The sequence below is a fragment of the Mustela erminea genome, chromosome 2 (assembly GCF_009829155.1).
Source record: "Mustela erminea isolate mMusErm1 chromosome 2, mMusErm1.Pri, whole genome shotgun sequence".
Classification (NCBI taxonomy): Eukaryota; Metazoa; Chordata; class Mammalia; order Carnivora; family Mustelidae; genus Mustela; species Mustela erminea.
Window position 1 is genome coordinate 161,342,714 of NC_045615.1, and position 16,016 is coordinate 161,358,729.

Consider the following 16,016-nt stretch of genomic DNA (forward strand, 5'->3'; position numbering starts at 1 on the left):
CTTTGCTCAAGACAATAGCAGTGGTTGTACGGCAAACCTGAGCTGTGGTTGAGAGATACGGGGCACACTAAAAATGAAGAAGAAAGTAAGAATTCTTTCAAATGATAATGTTAAAATTATTCAGATTGCATTGCCTGATTCCCTGACTGTCCCAAACTTTTAGTGTCCTTTTTCTTCTAAAGCCACAAGTTTTCCCCCCGGGTTTTAGCATTACATATAACAAATTATAAAGCATCTTGAATTACTGACTTTAGCTTCCCAGGAGTTGGTCTTGACCTCAATTAGATTATAAACTCATTGATATCTGAACTATGTCACATTATTTCCTTCTAGTCTTACATAGTGTTATGCCTTATAGGTAGTTTGCAGTTGATAGATATTGATATGAATTTTAATTAAAATAAATCCACATGTCTGTGTTGATGAAAAAGCAATAAATTAATTGAGGAAAGTAAGGTACAAAAGTATAAAAATATACTGCTTTTGTGTGAGAAAAGGAAGAAATAAGAGCATGTGTTCATTTGGCTTGATTTTACTTAAAACAATGAAAGAATATAGAAGCAACTAAAGAAAGGAAGGGCTTACCTGAAGGGGGCAGCAGCGAGCAGCAGGGATGAGGTGGGGGAGGGGTGAGGCGGGGTGGGGTTGTTAAGATCCACTGATGGATGTCTTTTTAGAAGTAAAAAAAAAAAAAAAAAATTGACCATGTAACCATCTTAAGAAAGTTTTATTAACTGAGGAAGTTCAACTATTCCTTTTCTCTTAAATTTTCTTAACAATGACCAGATTTATTCAGTTACTGTTTGGCTCTGATAGGAAGATCTAACTGCACTGCGTGGAGGGTAGTACCAAAGGGCACCCAGTGGAGGTCATGCCCAAAGGAGTGCTGAATCTGCTTTTACTGCTGTTGTGACAGATTAGCACAAATACTAGTGGCTTAAAATGACACAAGTTTATTCCCTTAACTCTTCTAGAGATCAGAAGTCCAAAATGGGTCTCACTAGGCTGAAATCACCGTAGTGGCAGGCTGCATCCCATCTAGAGTCTTCGAGTGAGAATCCATCTCCTTGTCTTACCCAACGCCTAGGGGCCCCCTGCATTCCTGGGATCAGCACTCCCTGCAATCTTCAGAGCCAGCAATGACCAGTCGAGCCTTTCTCACTCAGCCATTTCTCTGCTCAGCCTCTGTTCCCCTCTTCCCCAATAAGGACCTTTGTGACTACATGTGACCCGCCTAGATATTCCAGGATAATCTCTTTATATTAAGGTCAGATGATTAGCAACCTTAATTCCATCTGCAACCATGGTTCCCCCCTGCCATGTAACATAACATATTGACAGTTGCCCGGGATTATTTGGGGCCATTCTTTTGCCTACTGTCCAGATCCATCAGAATTTGTACAGAGTTTTGAACCACAGAAATCAGAAGACCCAAACCATGCGCCCCTCTCCTACTGTTGTGTGCCAACCAACAGTTTGCCCATGGGTCTCTCTTTTGTTGGATGATTTGTTTCCAGAAAAGGGAGGGACCCATAAAAGGCAGTTAATCTATATTTCTTTCCCTGTCAACTGAGCTAACAAGGGGGCATGAATCATGGCAGTTTCTGTCATCAGAGAATGTGACTGTAACTGTGGAGCTTTTGAACATAAAAGAAGGACGGTTTCACCTAGATTACCTGCTGGTACTTCCCCCTCCCCCTCATTCTCACGGAAGCCCCGTGGGTCAGCCTCTCGGCATCGTGTGTAAATTTATCACCGTCGTGATTAAGATGAGCTTCGGAGCAGGCTGACTGGGTGTGACGCTTAAAGGCACTGGCCCAGGACCTTTCTCACTGGACAGTTTATGCAACTCTAAGAAATAGTACATCCTGGGACCCACCTCATTTGATTGAGGTGAAAGTAAAGGGAGGTGGTGTGTACAACACATTCAGATTTGCACCTGGCATATAGCTGGTACGTTCAAAAATGAGCTCTGTTGTCGGTTATTTTGTTGTTTCAAAGACCAAAATAATATTTGATAGTTTATGGCTTGAGCTCTTTTTCCTCGGAAGGTCTTATTTCCATGGCTAACCCTATCCTGAGATGTTGAGACCTTCGTGTCCAGACCTGAGTATTGGATGTAGGAGCCTCTCCAGCCATCCTTGTTCTATCTGACAACGTTTGGCCATGTCGGGAGCTCCCAATGCCGCCTCCGCCGCTCTCTGTGTACTGCAATAGGACTGGCCATCCTGTTCGTCCCATAGGATGTCAGAAGTCTTGGTGCAAGCAAGGGTCTGAGAAGTGCTCGTGTAGTTGAGTGTGCGCTCTTGCACACGGACAGTGCTGGAACAGCTTCCTCCAGGTGGCTGTTGCCCTTTTAGCCTGGGCTCAGAATGAACACACGAAGCAGCCCAGCCATCCTGCTGCTCCGGGAGAACAAATGACTTCTTTTCACCCCCTGAATTTCGGGATGGTTTGTTAGACCACGCTATGGTAGCAGTAGCTGATACATTTGCCGTTCCTCTCAAAATGTATCGTCCCATTTAAAAATTCTTTGAAGTTGCCTAATCTGCAGCCTATTCATAACTTCCAGTAACCATCAGCTCCCTGCACCAAGCGTTCAAGTGTTTCCTCTTTTTTCTTTCCTTACTTGATTTTCAAGTGATAATGTCATCAACCCACCTGCCTCTGAACAAGAAACTATGTACAATAATGTTCCTTGCGGAATTATTCATAGTAGAAAAATACTGAAACAATGTAATGTCCATCATCACAAGAAGGATGCATAAACCATGACGTAGTCATAAAACGAAGTACAATGCAGCCTTTACAATGACCATAGCTGCTAGAGTAGCTAGCACTGGACAGAAAGAGCTGGTCGAAGGATATACATCACGACATCATTTATTTAAAGTTTTAAGATATGAAAAACAGTGTTATGTAATATTTATGGCTGTGTAGAAATTTGAAAACAAGTATAACAACATGCACAAAAATTATGACACTGAATTTATTGTTGGGTTATCTCTGGAAAAAGAGAGAGGCAAATCGATCCAAAAGAGCACAAACGAAACATCAGTGGTATCCATTTGTCTTTTCAAGTATCTTGAAAACATTCTAAATGAACACAACACAATGTTTAAGGTTTGATAAAGCTGGGTGACAAGTACGTGGGGAGTCAGTATTATTATAATATCATTTATTCTTGTTGGTATCTTTGAAAATATTTCACAATTAAAAATTTTATGTAGCAACTTTAAAAAAAAAAAGATTTTAGTTATTTGAGAGTGTGAGAGAGAGAGAACATGAGAAGGGGGAGGATCAGAGGGAGAAGCAGACCTCCTGCTGAGGAGGGAGCCGGATGCGAGACTCGATCCTGGGACTTTGGGATCATGACCTGAACCAAATGCAGCTGCTTAACCAACTGAGCCCCCCAGGCACCTTATGTAGTAACTTTTAAAGAAGAGACTGTGGGAGTTGTGAGCTGCTGGCTGTGGTCTGAATTTTGTGTCCGCCCAAAATGTACCGAAATCCTACCCCCCCAAAGCCATGGGATTCAGAGGTGAGGCCTTTGGGATGATTAGGTCGGAAGGGCAGAGCCGTGAAGAATGGGATGTGTGCCCTCCTTATAGAGGCCCCAGAGAGAGCGCTCTTGCCCTTGAGGCCACGTGAGGCACAGCAAGAAGACAAATGTCTTGGGACCAGGAAGGGCGCCCTCACAGGAAACCTGCTGGAGCCTTGATCTTGGACTTCCCAGCCTCGGGAACTGTGAGGAGAGAGTGTATTGTTGTCTATAAGCACCCAGTCTATGGGAGCCTGTTAGGGTAGCCTGAAGGGACTAGGAGACGGCTCTTCTTGACTGTTCCCACAGTCGGTTGTTTCCAGAGTTCTTGGTTGTGGTCTAACTTGGACTCTTGGGCAAATCCTGGAACGGGCTTGACCCTAGAGCGGCACCTGCTTCTCTCTGGGAAGAAGTCCGGGTTCCATCCTGACCTCCATCTTTTGCGTTTGCCCTCAGCCGTCCTGCGCTTTCAGCGGCTTCCACGAACCGGAAAGGCAAGACAAGGGACGGTGCGATGCCAGTTGCCACAGCCCAAACAGCCACAGTCGCCCCAATTCCACCTCTAACGGTCACTTTGGAAGTCCCAGTGGCAGAGACTCTAGAGTGCGCCCACGGGATTTTAATTTTCTCTCCTCTCTTCCGCTTCCTTGCTCATGGAACCTGCATCTCTATCTTTTTAGAGGCTGACTGAGACCGTCGGGCAGTCTCCCCCAACACCTGCAGTCCTTCCTGATGCTGCTCCCTGATGCCCCCGGACCAGCCCTGCTGGGGGGAAGGTACCTAAGGGCTGAGGCCAGTGCTGAGTCCCACTTATGACACCTTTTCCTCCAGGGGCTTTGGACCCATCACTTTCTAATTTTGTTTCGTCTGCGCAAACTCGGAGGAAGCGAGCGCTCCCGGAGCTGGAGATGGACGGGGGAGCGCGGTCGGGTCCTGGGTCCGCGGCCTCGCACCCGGGATCGCACCCGGCAAGCGGCGGCAGCGTCTCTGTTCTCGGCGCGTCCTTCCAGACGCAGCTGCTCCCGAGTCCCCGGTCCGAGCCGGGCTTCAGTTTCCAGCCTCCCTCGTCTGGTCCGTTGTTCCGGAGCCTACGCGCCGCTCCGCCGCACCATCTCCCCGAGCCCGCGGTTCGAGTCCCGGTACCGGCGGGTCCCCAAGCTCAGCCGCGGAGCCGCAGGACGCCTGGGGTGACCGTCTGGGTCCGCCCCGTGTCCCTGCGTGACTTAGCTGAGGTCACTTAACCCCGCGGTCGGGTTCGTCCGGTGTGACCCGTGGCGCACCGCGCACCGGGACCCCCGGCCTCCACGCGCCCGCTCACCCTCGGTCGCCGTCGCCAAGCCCCCGCCGTGCCGGCAGCTGGTTCTGCTCACGGGGGAAGCGAGGGGGGAACAGGCCGAGTGGGAAACAGTCTGGAGCCCTCGCTTAGCCGCCGGCGCTCGTGACGGAGGAGCGGACCCCCGAGCCGGACGCCCCCAGCTCCCTCCGCGGGTCACGCGAGCACCGCAGCCTCGGGCCCCACCGCGGAGAAGCGGATCTGCGGGCGACCGGGCCGGAGCTGACTCACTTCTGCGTCCGCCGGGAGGACGCGTCTAAGCAGTCCGAGAAGCGGGGACAGGTGGGGGCGGGCCGGGGGTCTGAGGCTGTGCGGTTCCCCCTCGTCCGCGGAGGCGGGTCTCGCAGCCCCGGGGACGTTCCCCGGAGGCCGCTCTCGACACCGCGCAAGCCGCTGCCGCCCCAGCAGGGCCGCGGCCGGACGACAGGGAGGGCGCGCGCGCGGGCACGTGCGGGGCGCGGGTGGGACGCAGCCCGTGCGGGGGCGGCGGCGGGCAGGACGCGCGGGCCGGGCCAGAGCCCGCCGAGCCGCGGGCGCAGAAGGCCTGCGGCGGGTCGGAACGGAGCGCGAGCCGACCCGTGAGCGCGGACAGAGCGTTCCCGGTGGACGCGGCGAGGGGCGCGGGGCGCGGGGCGGGCGCGGCCAGCCTTTCCCGGGCGTCGGCGCGGGGCAGGTGCGGCGGGAGGCCGCGGGCTGGGCGGGAAGGGGCGGGGAGGAGCGGGGAGGGGCGCGGGCGGGACGGGGCGGGGCGGAGGAAGGGGCGCGGGCGGTGAGGGCGCCGAGTAGCCGCGGGCGGCGCGCACTCCGGCTCAGGCTCTCCCGGTCGCCGGGTCGCTCGTCTGCGCAGCAGGTAAGACCCGCGTCCCCGGGACCCGCCCGCGGCTGCCGGCGGCTGGCAGCGGGGCCTCCGGCCACTTCCCCGGGAGCGCGGCCCACGCCGCAGACCAGGCAGAGCCCGCGTCCCCACGATAGAATGGGGGAAACTGAGGCCCAAAGGAGCAAAAGCGGTGCGCCTGGGGAGGGTCACCCGACCGCGGCGACGGCGGCCGCAGACCCTCGCTTCTGGGGACCCCGCGGCCATCTCAGCCCCCCGCGCCCTGAGCGTCTTGGGGACGGAGAAGGAGCCGGGGTCGGAGCTGCCCTTTGGGTCCCCGGCGAAGCGGGAGGGCGGGCTCGAGCCCGGTGCCGAGGACTTGGAGCCCCGCCATCCTCGGGAGCCTTCGCTCCTCTTAACGTAGACCTTTTACTTTATTTCACTTGGAAATTTCTTAGGTGGTAGAAGAAACGTGTATTTAGACATGGAGCGTTGGGATTCTGAGAAGTTTGCTTTTCCTTGAAAAAACTCACCTTTTCTTTGATTGCGAGTCACCGCCCCTGCTCGTGACTCATCCCGCAGGCATTTGAGTCAGCAGGTGGGGAACCGGAGTCCTTCCTTGCCAATGACCTTATGCAGGAAGCTGAGGTCTGTGCAGGGGCTCAGAGGCCCCGGTCGCTGAAGGCCCCTCTGGCTGCTGATAAGGACCTACAGTGCGGGACAGAAATCCTTCCCCGGAATCTGCTTTCTGCAGGGACAGCAAGACTGAGCCCTTGGGAAGAGCTACATTTACAACCTGTTGTATCAGCATCACCAAAAAAATGTAACTCATTGAAACATTGTTCTCCAAAGATGTCCCCATTGGCTCACGAAGGCAGAAAACCTCAGACTGAGGAGAAAGGGAGTTTACAGGTGTAACTTGAAACTCTTGAAGTTTAAAGATTCTGGAATCTTGTTCTCAGAGCTGTGGAGTCTGTGTGGAGCCATCTGCTGAGAAATGGGGTTGGAGGAGAAAGAAAGGAAATGATGTAGATCCCCAAATTCCTTTCTGAAAAGAATGTTTAAGGTTCTGTTGTGAGGTCATTTGGATTTCTTCTTAAAATTTAAATCAGTAGTAATTGTTGGATCAACACGTATTGAATATCGGCTGTGACAGGGTATGGGGCAGGCACTTGGGTAAGGCGGAGCATGGGAGTTAACGTCATACCTTTGGAGTGTGACTGTCCAGATTCAGTAGGGGGACCCTTATGGCTGTGTGCCTAGAACATTATTGTACCTTCTCTGTGCCCCAGCTTTTTAATATGTAAAGTGGAGATGTGTGGGATTTTTTTTAAGATTTGATTTATTTATTTGAGAGAGAGAGAGCCCAAGTAGGGAGAGCAGCAGAGACTGAGAAGGAGAGGGAGAAGCAGTCTCCCTGCTGAAAACAGAGCCTGATGGCGGGCTCGATCCCAGATCGCAGGACCCCAGCATCATGACCTGAGCCGTGGGCAGACACTGAACCAGCTGAGCTCCCCAGATGCCCCTAAAGTGGAGATGTTCTTAATGACAACTAGCTCCCTTACTAGGTTATTGTGAGACTTATATTAAGTCATTCATTCATTCAGTTTTTTTTTTTTTAGTGCCTTTTATGCCCCAGTGAACTAAAATGACAAAAAGCATTGTGAAATTGACCTTCTAGTGTTTTTTATATGGCCTGGTACATAGGACGAACTCAGAATCGCAGCTGATACTATTATACATATGATCCCTGCCTTCCTCTTCCCTTTCTATATAGATGAAGAAACCAAAGCTCAAGGAAGTCGAGCTTTCAGCAGCAAAATGAGAACTAGTGATACCTTGTAGCCACTGTGTATCTAGAGGGATGTAATGTTAGAGCTGGTAACTAGAAAGCCCACTGCCCTAGTCTACAGATTGCCTGAGAAAATCAGGCTAAGTATTTCCATGGATGTCTAGTGTAATTTCCTAGTGAACTTTGTTCTGGGCTATTACTGAATTTTTAAAATATTTTGTTCCCAGGATTGGTGGGAGCAACTTGCATTTCTAAATCGACCCTGGAGATAACGCCAGCATGTCTGAATAATGTCTACATAGGAAAAGTGCCTGGCTTCCCTTTCGAGCTCCACCAAAGAACTGCCCTTTTTACCTCTGGGCCCTACCAGGAACTGGACTGCCTCCTCAAAGAGCAGGCATGTCTGTTTACAACAGTCCTAGGCTGGGAGCCTTGTAAAATGTAAATGGAGATATCACAGTCAAACACAAAGAATCCAACTGAAGCCAGCTCAAATTTGTTTCGGGATGGGTTCAGAGGAGACAATTTCTGTTTCTGTTGTTCCCCAGGATGGTATCTATCCTGGTTAGAAGAGAACTCAGTAATCAACATAGTTCTGTTAGACTTTTTTATTATTAAAGATTTTATTTATTTATTTGACAGACAGAGATCACAAGTAGGCAGAGAGGCAGGCAGGGAGAGAGGGGGAAGTAGGCTTCCTGGCCAGCGGAGAGCCCGATGTGGGGCTTGATCCCAGGACCCTGGAATCATAACCTGAGCAGAAGGCAAAGGCTTTAACCCATTGAGCCACCCAGGCATCCTTCTACTGGACTTTTAAATGAATGAAGAATTTGCTTCCCAGGAAACATGTTTGTAAACCCTTTAAGTATGGAGATTTTTTTCCCCTTGTTTTGACCCCTTCCCAGTCGCGCACAGTCTGTCCTTGTCCATAGCAGGTGCTCGTAAATGTTTGTGTAGTGTATAGGGCATTTGATGCTGGAGACACATGGCCTTACTGAGATGGTTTCTCTTTGAATGTTGACTTCTTTTTTTTTGGATTAAAGATTAGGGTTATTCTGAGATTATGGTATTCTGAATCCCACATTTATTCTGCTTAGTAATTGTTTTCTTTAAATAGGTTCGTGTGATCTCAAGTCAAGCAAAGGTGGGATCATGGCTTCTGTCTGGGTAAGTAACACTGAAGCCTTCACAATACCGTAACTTATCTTAGTCAAGTTAAAATGCCAAAAGTCAAAATATGAAAAACAAATCTTTGAAAGTTTATAACGTTCATTGGAAAAAATAACATGCCAAAAATGCAAAGGGATGTCTAAGAAGAATAAAATACAAACATGTATTGTAGAGGTACATAGCTGAAATAATCCGTGATGACACCAAAGTAGAGGTTAACAACAGAGTAAATTTAGTTTGGGAGTTCTTATATGATAAGGATAAAATTTCAGGAAACATATCAGGAAAATGTTGGCTTATTCAACAAATAATGTTAGGAAAATTTCAAGCCATTTGGGAAAAAGTAAGTCTGTATTCCCTCCCCCTTCTGACCTTAAAATGCATTTCAGATGGATAAAATACTGATGTGAAAGAGAAAAAATATGGGTGAATGTTAAAAATACTCATGAAGTAGGGGCGCCTGAGTGGCTCAGTGGGTTAAAGCCTCTGCCTTCGGCTCAGATCATGATCCCAGGGTCATGGTATCGAGCCCCATGTTGGGCTCTCTGCTCAGCGGGGAGCCTGCTTCCTCCTCTCTTCCTGCCTCTCTGCCTACTTGTGATCTCTCTCTCTGTGTCAAATAAATAAAAATCTTAAAAAAAAAAAATAATCGTGCAGTAGAAAAGGCATTTGCAACTATAATTCCAAACCAAAAGCCTAAAAGAAAAACATTGATCTACTTAACTGCATATAAACTTCTGATTTGTAACAGCAATGACACTATTAGTAGAGTCAGAAGACAACCCACAGGGGAAAAATATTTGGAGCACACCAGACAAAAAACACATTTTCTTAATGTAAAAATGACCTGAATAAATCAATAAAAAACTTGATGGAAAAATTTGTCAGAGCGTGAATACCACATGAGAAGAGTGACAAATGTCCCAGGGACATATGAAAAGACGCTCTCACTAGGAAAGAAAGAAATGTCAATAACACAGTGAGAAACCATGTCTACCGGAAAATTGGTAGGGGTGAAGAAACCTATAATAAGACCAGTATTGCAAAGTCTGTGGGCAAGACACGTACTCTCCTACTCTGATCGTGGGAGACTACTGGATGGCACTTTGGGGAAAATCGATGCTTAAACGCACACCGCCTTTAGCCAGTTTTTCCACTTCGGGGCATTTATCTCACTGATGTTCTTGCATAAGGCTGAAATAATACAGACCTAATGACTCTCATTTGTATTAATGAAAATATGCAGACAGCATAAATGGCCACCATTTATAAAATGTGTATAAAATTATTAAGGGTGTATAAAATTATTAAATTACTCATTTGTAACCTACAGCTATTTATTAAAGATCTGTCTATTTGTTTGTTTGAGGAGGAAGGCAGAGGGAGAGAGAGTCCCAAGCAGACTCTGTGCTGAGCATGAAGCCCAAAACCAGGCTCGATCTCAGGACCCTGAGATCACAACTTGAGCCAAAACCAAGAGTCGGGTGCTCAGCTGACTGTGCCACCCAGGCGCCCCAACTTACGGTCATTTTGATGTGATCGTTAAAAAGTATGGGGGAAAATGTGGTGAGTTCTCTATATATTGATAATAAGAAAATGTCCAAAGATGTTAATTAGTGAAAAAATAAAGTTATAGAATAATGTGGAAAATGAGTGTGTTTATTTTTTAAATATTTTTAAGTATTTCTCTTTATTCCCTTGAGAGAGAGAGCACGAGCACACATGAGCTGGGGGAAGGGCAGAGCCAAGGGAGAAGCAGGCTCCCCGCTGAGCAGGGGCCTGACGTGGGGCTTGATCCCGGGACCCCAGGATCATGACCTGACCCCAAGTCAGGTGCTCAACAGACTGAGCCACCCAGGCACCCCATGGTTCTGTTTGAAAGAAAGTAAAAAGAAAAGAAAAAATATATGCATAAAGACTATATTACATGAAAACTCTCTGGAAAGGCAGACCTGTGAGCAAGGGCACATTTGCTTTTTAGTGCAGCACCTTCCGTGCTCTAATTTTTTTGTTAGTGATGAACATACATATATTTCTCAAGTGAGAGACAGAAAGGCTTGAAGAATAGCTTATATGGAGATACACCAGCCCTAGGTATGGGTGGTGCTTGTGGGAGGTTTGCTTGGCCCGTTATCCCCTTACCACTGACCAGGGGGGCAAGCTGTCCCCCTTCCTGGTCTAAAATTCCCACTGCTATTACGGATACTTCGTAGAGTCAGATGGAGGGAAAAAGCATCTCTCCAAAATGCTGGTGTTGAAAGTCTCCCTCTAGTCCTTGTCCATTAGTAAATCGACATGGGGTTGGTTGGTCAGGCTCTCCACTTAGGTGGCCGGCTGATGCCTTCGAAGTCATTACTCTTCCTCTGTGTCCAGTGTATGAATTAAACTTCATGGTGGCTGTGCATGTTTAAGAAAAAAAACAGTGTATATAGGATTCAGTACTATCTGCAGTTTCCATGGGGTCTTGGGAAGCATCCACAATGGATGCGGGTGGGGCTACCATACAGACATACAACGGAGTATTATTATTCAACCTTACAAGGGAAGAGAATTCTGGCACATGCTACAATGTGAATGAACCTTGAAAACATGATGCTAAGTGAAATAAACCAGTAAAAGACATAAAAAGACAAAATACTATGATTCCGTTTATATGAGGCATCTAAAGTAGTCAGATTCGTAGAGACCAAAAACAGAGTTGTGGTGGCCAGGGGCTGAGGAGGGGGCTGTGTTGCTTAACGGGTCTAGAATTTCGGTTCTGCGCAATGAAAAAGTTCCGGAGGTCTGTTTCACAATACTGTGGATATCCTCACCACTACTGAACTGTTGTACACTTAAAAGTGGTTAATGTGGTAAACTTTATGTTATCCTTTTTTTTTTTTTTACAATTAAAAAAAAAAAAACTGGCGATTTCTGTAGTTGTTCTCATCACTAAGTTTTACTGCTTGCTTTTTCCCTCTTACACACAAAAGCACATGTATACCTGAACACAAATAAGCGATCCAGTCCATGCTTTTCTCCGAAACCGCGGATCAGCTCGTGGTTACTCAGGGATGAGGAGCTTATCGGAGTGATAGGATCCAGAGAGGAGAGTCTGGCTGCCGTTGTGGTGTGTTTCCTTGCGGATGAAAGGACAGCTGGTTTTCTAGGTCTCGATCTTCTAAGTGCGGTGCAACCTCCCATTGTTTCAGATGAGTCAACAGTCCACATTGCATTACTGTTTCCTTTGTTTGGAAACATTGCTTATCTCTGTGCAGGCCTGTGTTCTCCTATTGAACCCCTGATGAGAAGTTTGCTCTCTTCAGACCCAGGGTCCCTTTGGGTTGCTTTTAAGTCCACAGCCGGCACTCGTGAGACCTACAAATTAGAACGTCTTGGGAAACTGACCTGTGTGTGTGGTTGATATCTTCGTTGCTTTGGAGGTGGCCGGCAGGTGCTCAGGAGCTCTTGGTGGGGTGCGCCCACGGGCTCTTCCGCATCACAGGCTTCTGGCTGAGCAGGATGGCTCGGGCGCTGCGAGCGGCCGTCCTGCGGAGATGTGGGCCAGACTCGGGGATCGTGTACCTGATGCTGCTGACGGTGGCCCGGGTGTTCTTGTTAATGGTGGTCGCACGTAGGAAGTGGCAAGCTTTCTGTGGCCGGATCTCTGCTTCCCGAGCACCACTAGACCTTTGTCACTGACCTTGGGCCCCACACCCCCAGTCTTAACGCTGAATCCGCTGGTTGTAGCAGAAGGAGTTGCGAGCCTTCGGGTTCCTGGGCTCGGTGCTGTCTGCCTGTCTGCTCCTGTGATCGGGAAGCTGGGGTAGTTCAGGACGACCGTCCACTGCAGGTGGACAGTCGTGGGGGCGGTTCGTCTCACCGGGGCAGCTGGAGACGGAAAGAGCAGGAACGTGACCCTTCATTGAGATACCACAGCACTGTCTTTCCAGATGTGCCTTCCACAGAGCTGACTTTCTCAAGCAAACGTTCTGGGCTCTTTGCTCCGCGGTCAGTTCCTAACTTCCTTTGACCATTTGTTTGAATCCTCAGCTTGGTATTTTTATCATCTTCCTAAGTTTTTTCTAACCCCGTAATCACCGTGATCATTACGAACTGTTGCGACTTCCCAACTCGCTACACATTTTCCTTCCCCACTCCACGCTCGACTTTAAAAACGAGGAAGGGGACCAGAGAGCCGATCTGGAACCAAGGGATAAGGCCATTTTGCAAAAATACAACCACATAAACAGGACACCTACAGACTGTGTCTGGAAGGAGTTCCTCAACAGGGTAGTTACACAGGTAAGGCAGCAAGTGCCTGGTCAGTGGGCACTCCTGGGCCAGAAGGACGATGGCCCAGCCCCAGTCCGCGGTCTGCTCTTCATAACTCTCTAACTGGTTCGGAGGCGGGCTCTTGAATACGACCTGCTGTCCTCTGCTGTCATCTCCGCTACCTCACCTGTAAAACGGAAGAACAGTAGTACCGGCATCGTTCAGTGCTTGCGAGAATTAACCTAGTTCTCGTAAAATGCATTAACCGTGCCTGGCACGTGGTGAGCTCTGAGTGACCGTTAGTTGTAATCATTATCATTTCAGTATGTTATTTTCTAAAAAAACATATTCCTTGCCAATTAATATCCCTGCACCCACTTGAGTAAAGGAGTTTCTGCCTGTCTGCTGGGCCTGATTGTATTACAAATCAGCAGCACCCTCTTCCCCGCTGGAGGGATTGTCTCTGAGCCATCTGGACACAGATGGGTTTTCTCCACGTAGATTCTTACTGACCCCTCCTATTTTCAGTATTTTTTTTTTAAATTTTCAGTATTTTTTTAAGAGCAGTTTTAGGTTCCCAGCAAAACCAAAAAGCAAAGATACAGAGATTTCCTGTAGACACATGTGTAGGGTCTAGAAACGTGCCCGGGGTCCCCCATTATCAGCATCCGCTGCCAGAGTGGTCCATTTCTTGCAACAAATGAACCTGCACTAACTCATCATAATCACCAGAGCCCACAGTTTACCCTACAGTTCACTCTTGGTGCTGTGGATTGTGTGGGTTTGGATACTTACATATGTTTAGCGACGTGGACTACTCTGTTCCCAGTCCGAGCAGGTGTGCCGCCCTACAGTGTGGCACCAGCTGCCCGGAGTTCAGGTCTCCAGGTTTAAGAGCTCGGCCCTCACTTCCGAGTCAGCAGCAAGTCTCTGAGCCTCCTGTTCTTCCGACCTATATAGCTGGGGATTTCCATGACCCTCTTGCATTTGGTAATTGTCTAGAACAACTCAGAGAATTCGCTGAAAGTACTGTACTTATGGTTACCGTTTTATTATAAAGTCAGCTTACACATAGAGCAAAGCCTGGAAGGGTCCTGTCCCCGTGGAGTCAGGACGAGTCACCGTCCGTGCACATCATGTGTCCACCAGCCAGGGAGCAGCTCCAAGCCTCTGTCCAGAGTTTGTACTGGGATTTCCTTACACAGGCCTGACTGATTAAATCACTGGCTGTAGGACTGAGCTCAGTCTCCAGTCTCCTTCCCCACCCAAACTGCCAACCCTCCCCCTCCTATACCTACATAGAGGTCCCCCATGAGTCACCTCGATGGCATAATAAAGACACTCCTATCAGGAAATTCCAATGGTTTGGATGCTCTCTGCCAGGAACCCAGAACAAAGACCATATTCCTTATTGTACCGTGCATATATAACTCAGGTTGGGGCTGCACAGAATTTCCAAAATATCATATTCCTTTATTTTTTTTATTTTAAAATTAAAGTAACACTCAGGCATTGGTTACCTTGTGCTGATGAGAACCTCTGCTTGGAAGTTCCTGCCTTAAATCCTAAGTAACACGGGACAGTGAGTAATGCTTTGTAATAAATAGAGATTAGCAGATAGAATCACTCAAAACATGGGGTCCGTGGAGAAGAAATACTTAAAGGGATTCTTGAGAGTGGAGGTGTTGGGGAAGGCTCATTTGGGGTGGAAACTTGCTAATAGGAAAAATTAGTCCCTGAACATGTGTTCTTGATGAAGAAGAAAGCATAACTTTCCTTCCCCACCTGAGCCTTCCTCTCTTTCCTGGGAACAAGACCCGTGTAGTTTGACCCATGAGGACACAGTGGCCCCATTTCTGCTGTGTGAGACAGAGTCGTGGCATCAGCAGTAGGCCTCCCAGGAAAGGTGTGGTGTGCCCTTGGGAGAGAGAATTTGGGAAGACAATGCCTTTCCATTCCGTTCCATGGATGACCCCAATCCTGGGCATAGGATGCTGCTGGGTACAGAAGTTGGTGAGGGCTCCGTCCAGTTCATACGCCTTGTTTTGGTGGGAACATCCATCAGCCCTTTCTTTCCGGGTGTGTTTGTTCTTCCCAACCATGCAAATCTAAAGCGTGTGGGAGGAGCACCTGTGTTACACGCATGTGGTCGTGTTGAACTTCTCCTCTGGTCTCCCCACCTGCCGCGTCTCAGGGCTGGAGGGTCCGGCTCCATAACTGCTTTCCCTGAGCTAGAATTTTCACATTCCAAGGAGAACGGACATCAAGCCTGATTAGGTGCTCTTCAACGTGATGCAGATTCCAGTCTGGTGTGTGTTTTAAACCATGCTCCCCAAAGTGTGTGCATTTATTTATTTATTTTTAAAGATTTTATTTATTTATTGGACAGAGAGAGAGAGCACAAGCAGGGGGAGAGGCAGAGGGAGAGGGAGAAGCAGGTTTCCCGCAGAGCAGGGGAAGCCTGATATGGGACTCGACCCCAGGACTTTGGGACCATGACCCGAGCTGAAGGCAGTGGCTTAACCACCTGAGACACGCAGGCATCCCCCGAAGATATTTAGATAAATGTCGGCAGCTGCAAAAGTGGCCCTCTGCAGGAAGTGAATGAAAATCAGGGAAGACCTGGATTTCAAATCAAAACATTAGAGCTTTGTTTCGGGACAGAGTCTAGAAAGAAACTGTCTACAGTCCGAGAAGAGAGAGGCTTCCCAGGGAAGAAGGACCAAGCATTAAAGACCCGTCCTTTGCCACTCCCTGACCCCAACTCACCACGGAGGTGTGGGGACCCTCGTTCACATTTAATCATACTAAAAAGTGAATTTGCCAAATCTCATGAGTCACTGTTGAAGAAGCCTGGTGAGTCAGAGGCAAACAGGAAAAGAAAAAGTTGTAGATGGAGAGCAAGGAACATGAAAGGGAGAAGCTATAATCGGATTCTCTCGAATGCCTGTGTTTTGGTGAATGCAGAGCAGTTGGAAAACGTGCATTTTAGAATGGGGACCAGTGAGATTAATACAGATGTAGAGGTCTCACACCAAATAAGAGTAAGTCAAAAGGGCAGAAAATTCTCAGGTCTGCCCCTTCCTCCGTGGTCACGTCTTTGCTCCTTTCA

The 16,016-nt window shown here is 48.4% G+C and overlaps 1 protein-coding gene across 2 annotated transcripts in view; it reads left to right on the forward strand.

Annotated features, from left to right (window-relative positions):
- Positions 1-5,619: 5,619 nt before the first annotated feature.
- ANXA3 (annexin A3) overlaps positions 5,620-16,016 on the forward strand; it is a 45,821-nt gene continuing 35,424 nt past the window's right edge. The window contains exons 1-2 of one of the 2 annotated variants that reach the window (XM_032334690.1): positions 5,620-5,724; positions 8,598-8,647. In XM_032334690.1, coding sequence (XP_032190581.1) covers positions 8,633-8,647 — 15 coding nt within the window. In that variant the 5' untranslated portion in view covers positions 5,620-5,724; positions 8,598-8,632. Of the gene's footprint in view, positions 5,725-6,181; positions 6,287-8,597; positions 8,648-16,016 lie in introns of those variants that run through there. The other variant, XM_032334691.1, reaches the window with a different exon arrangement.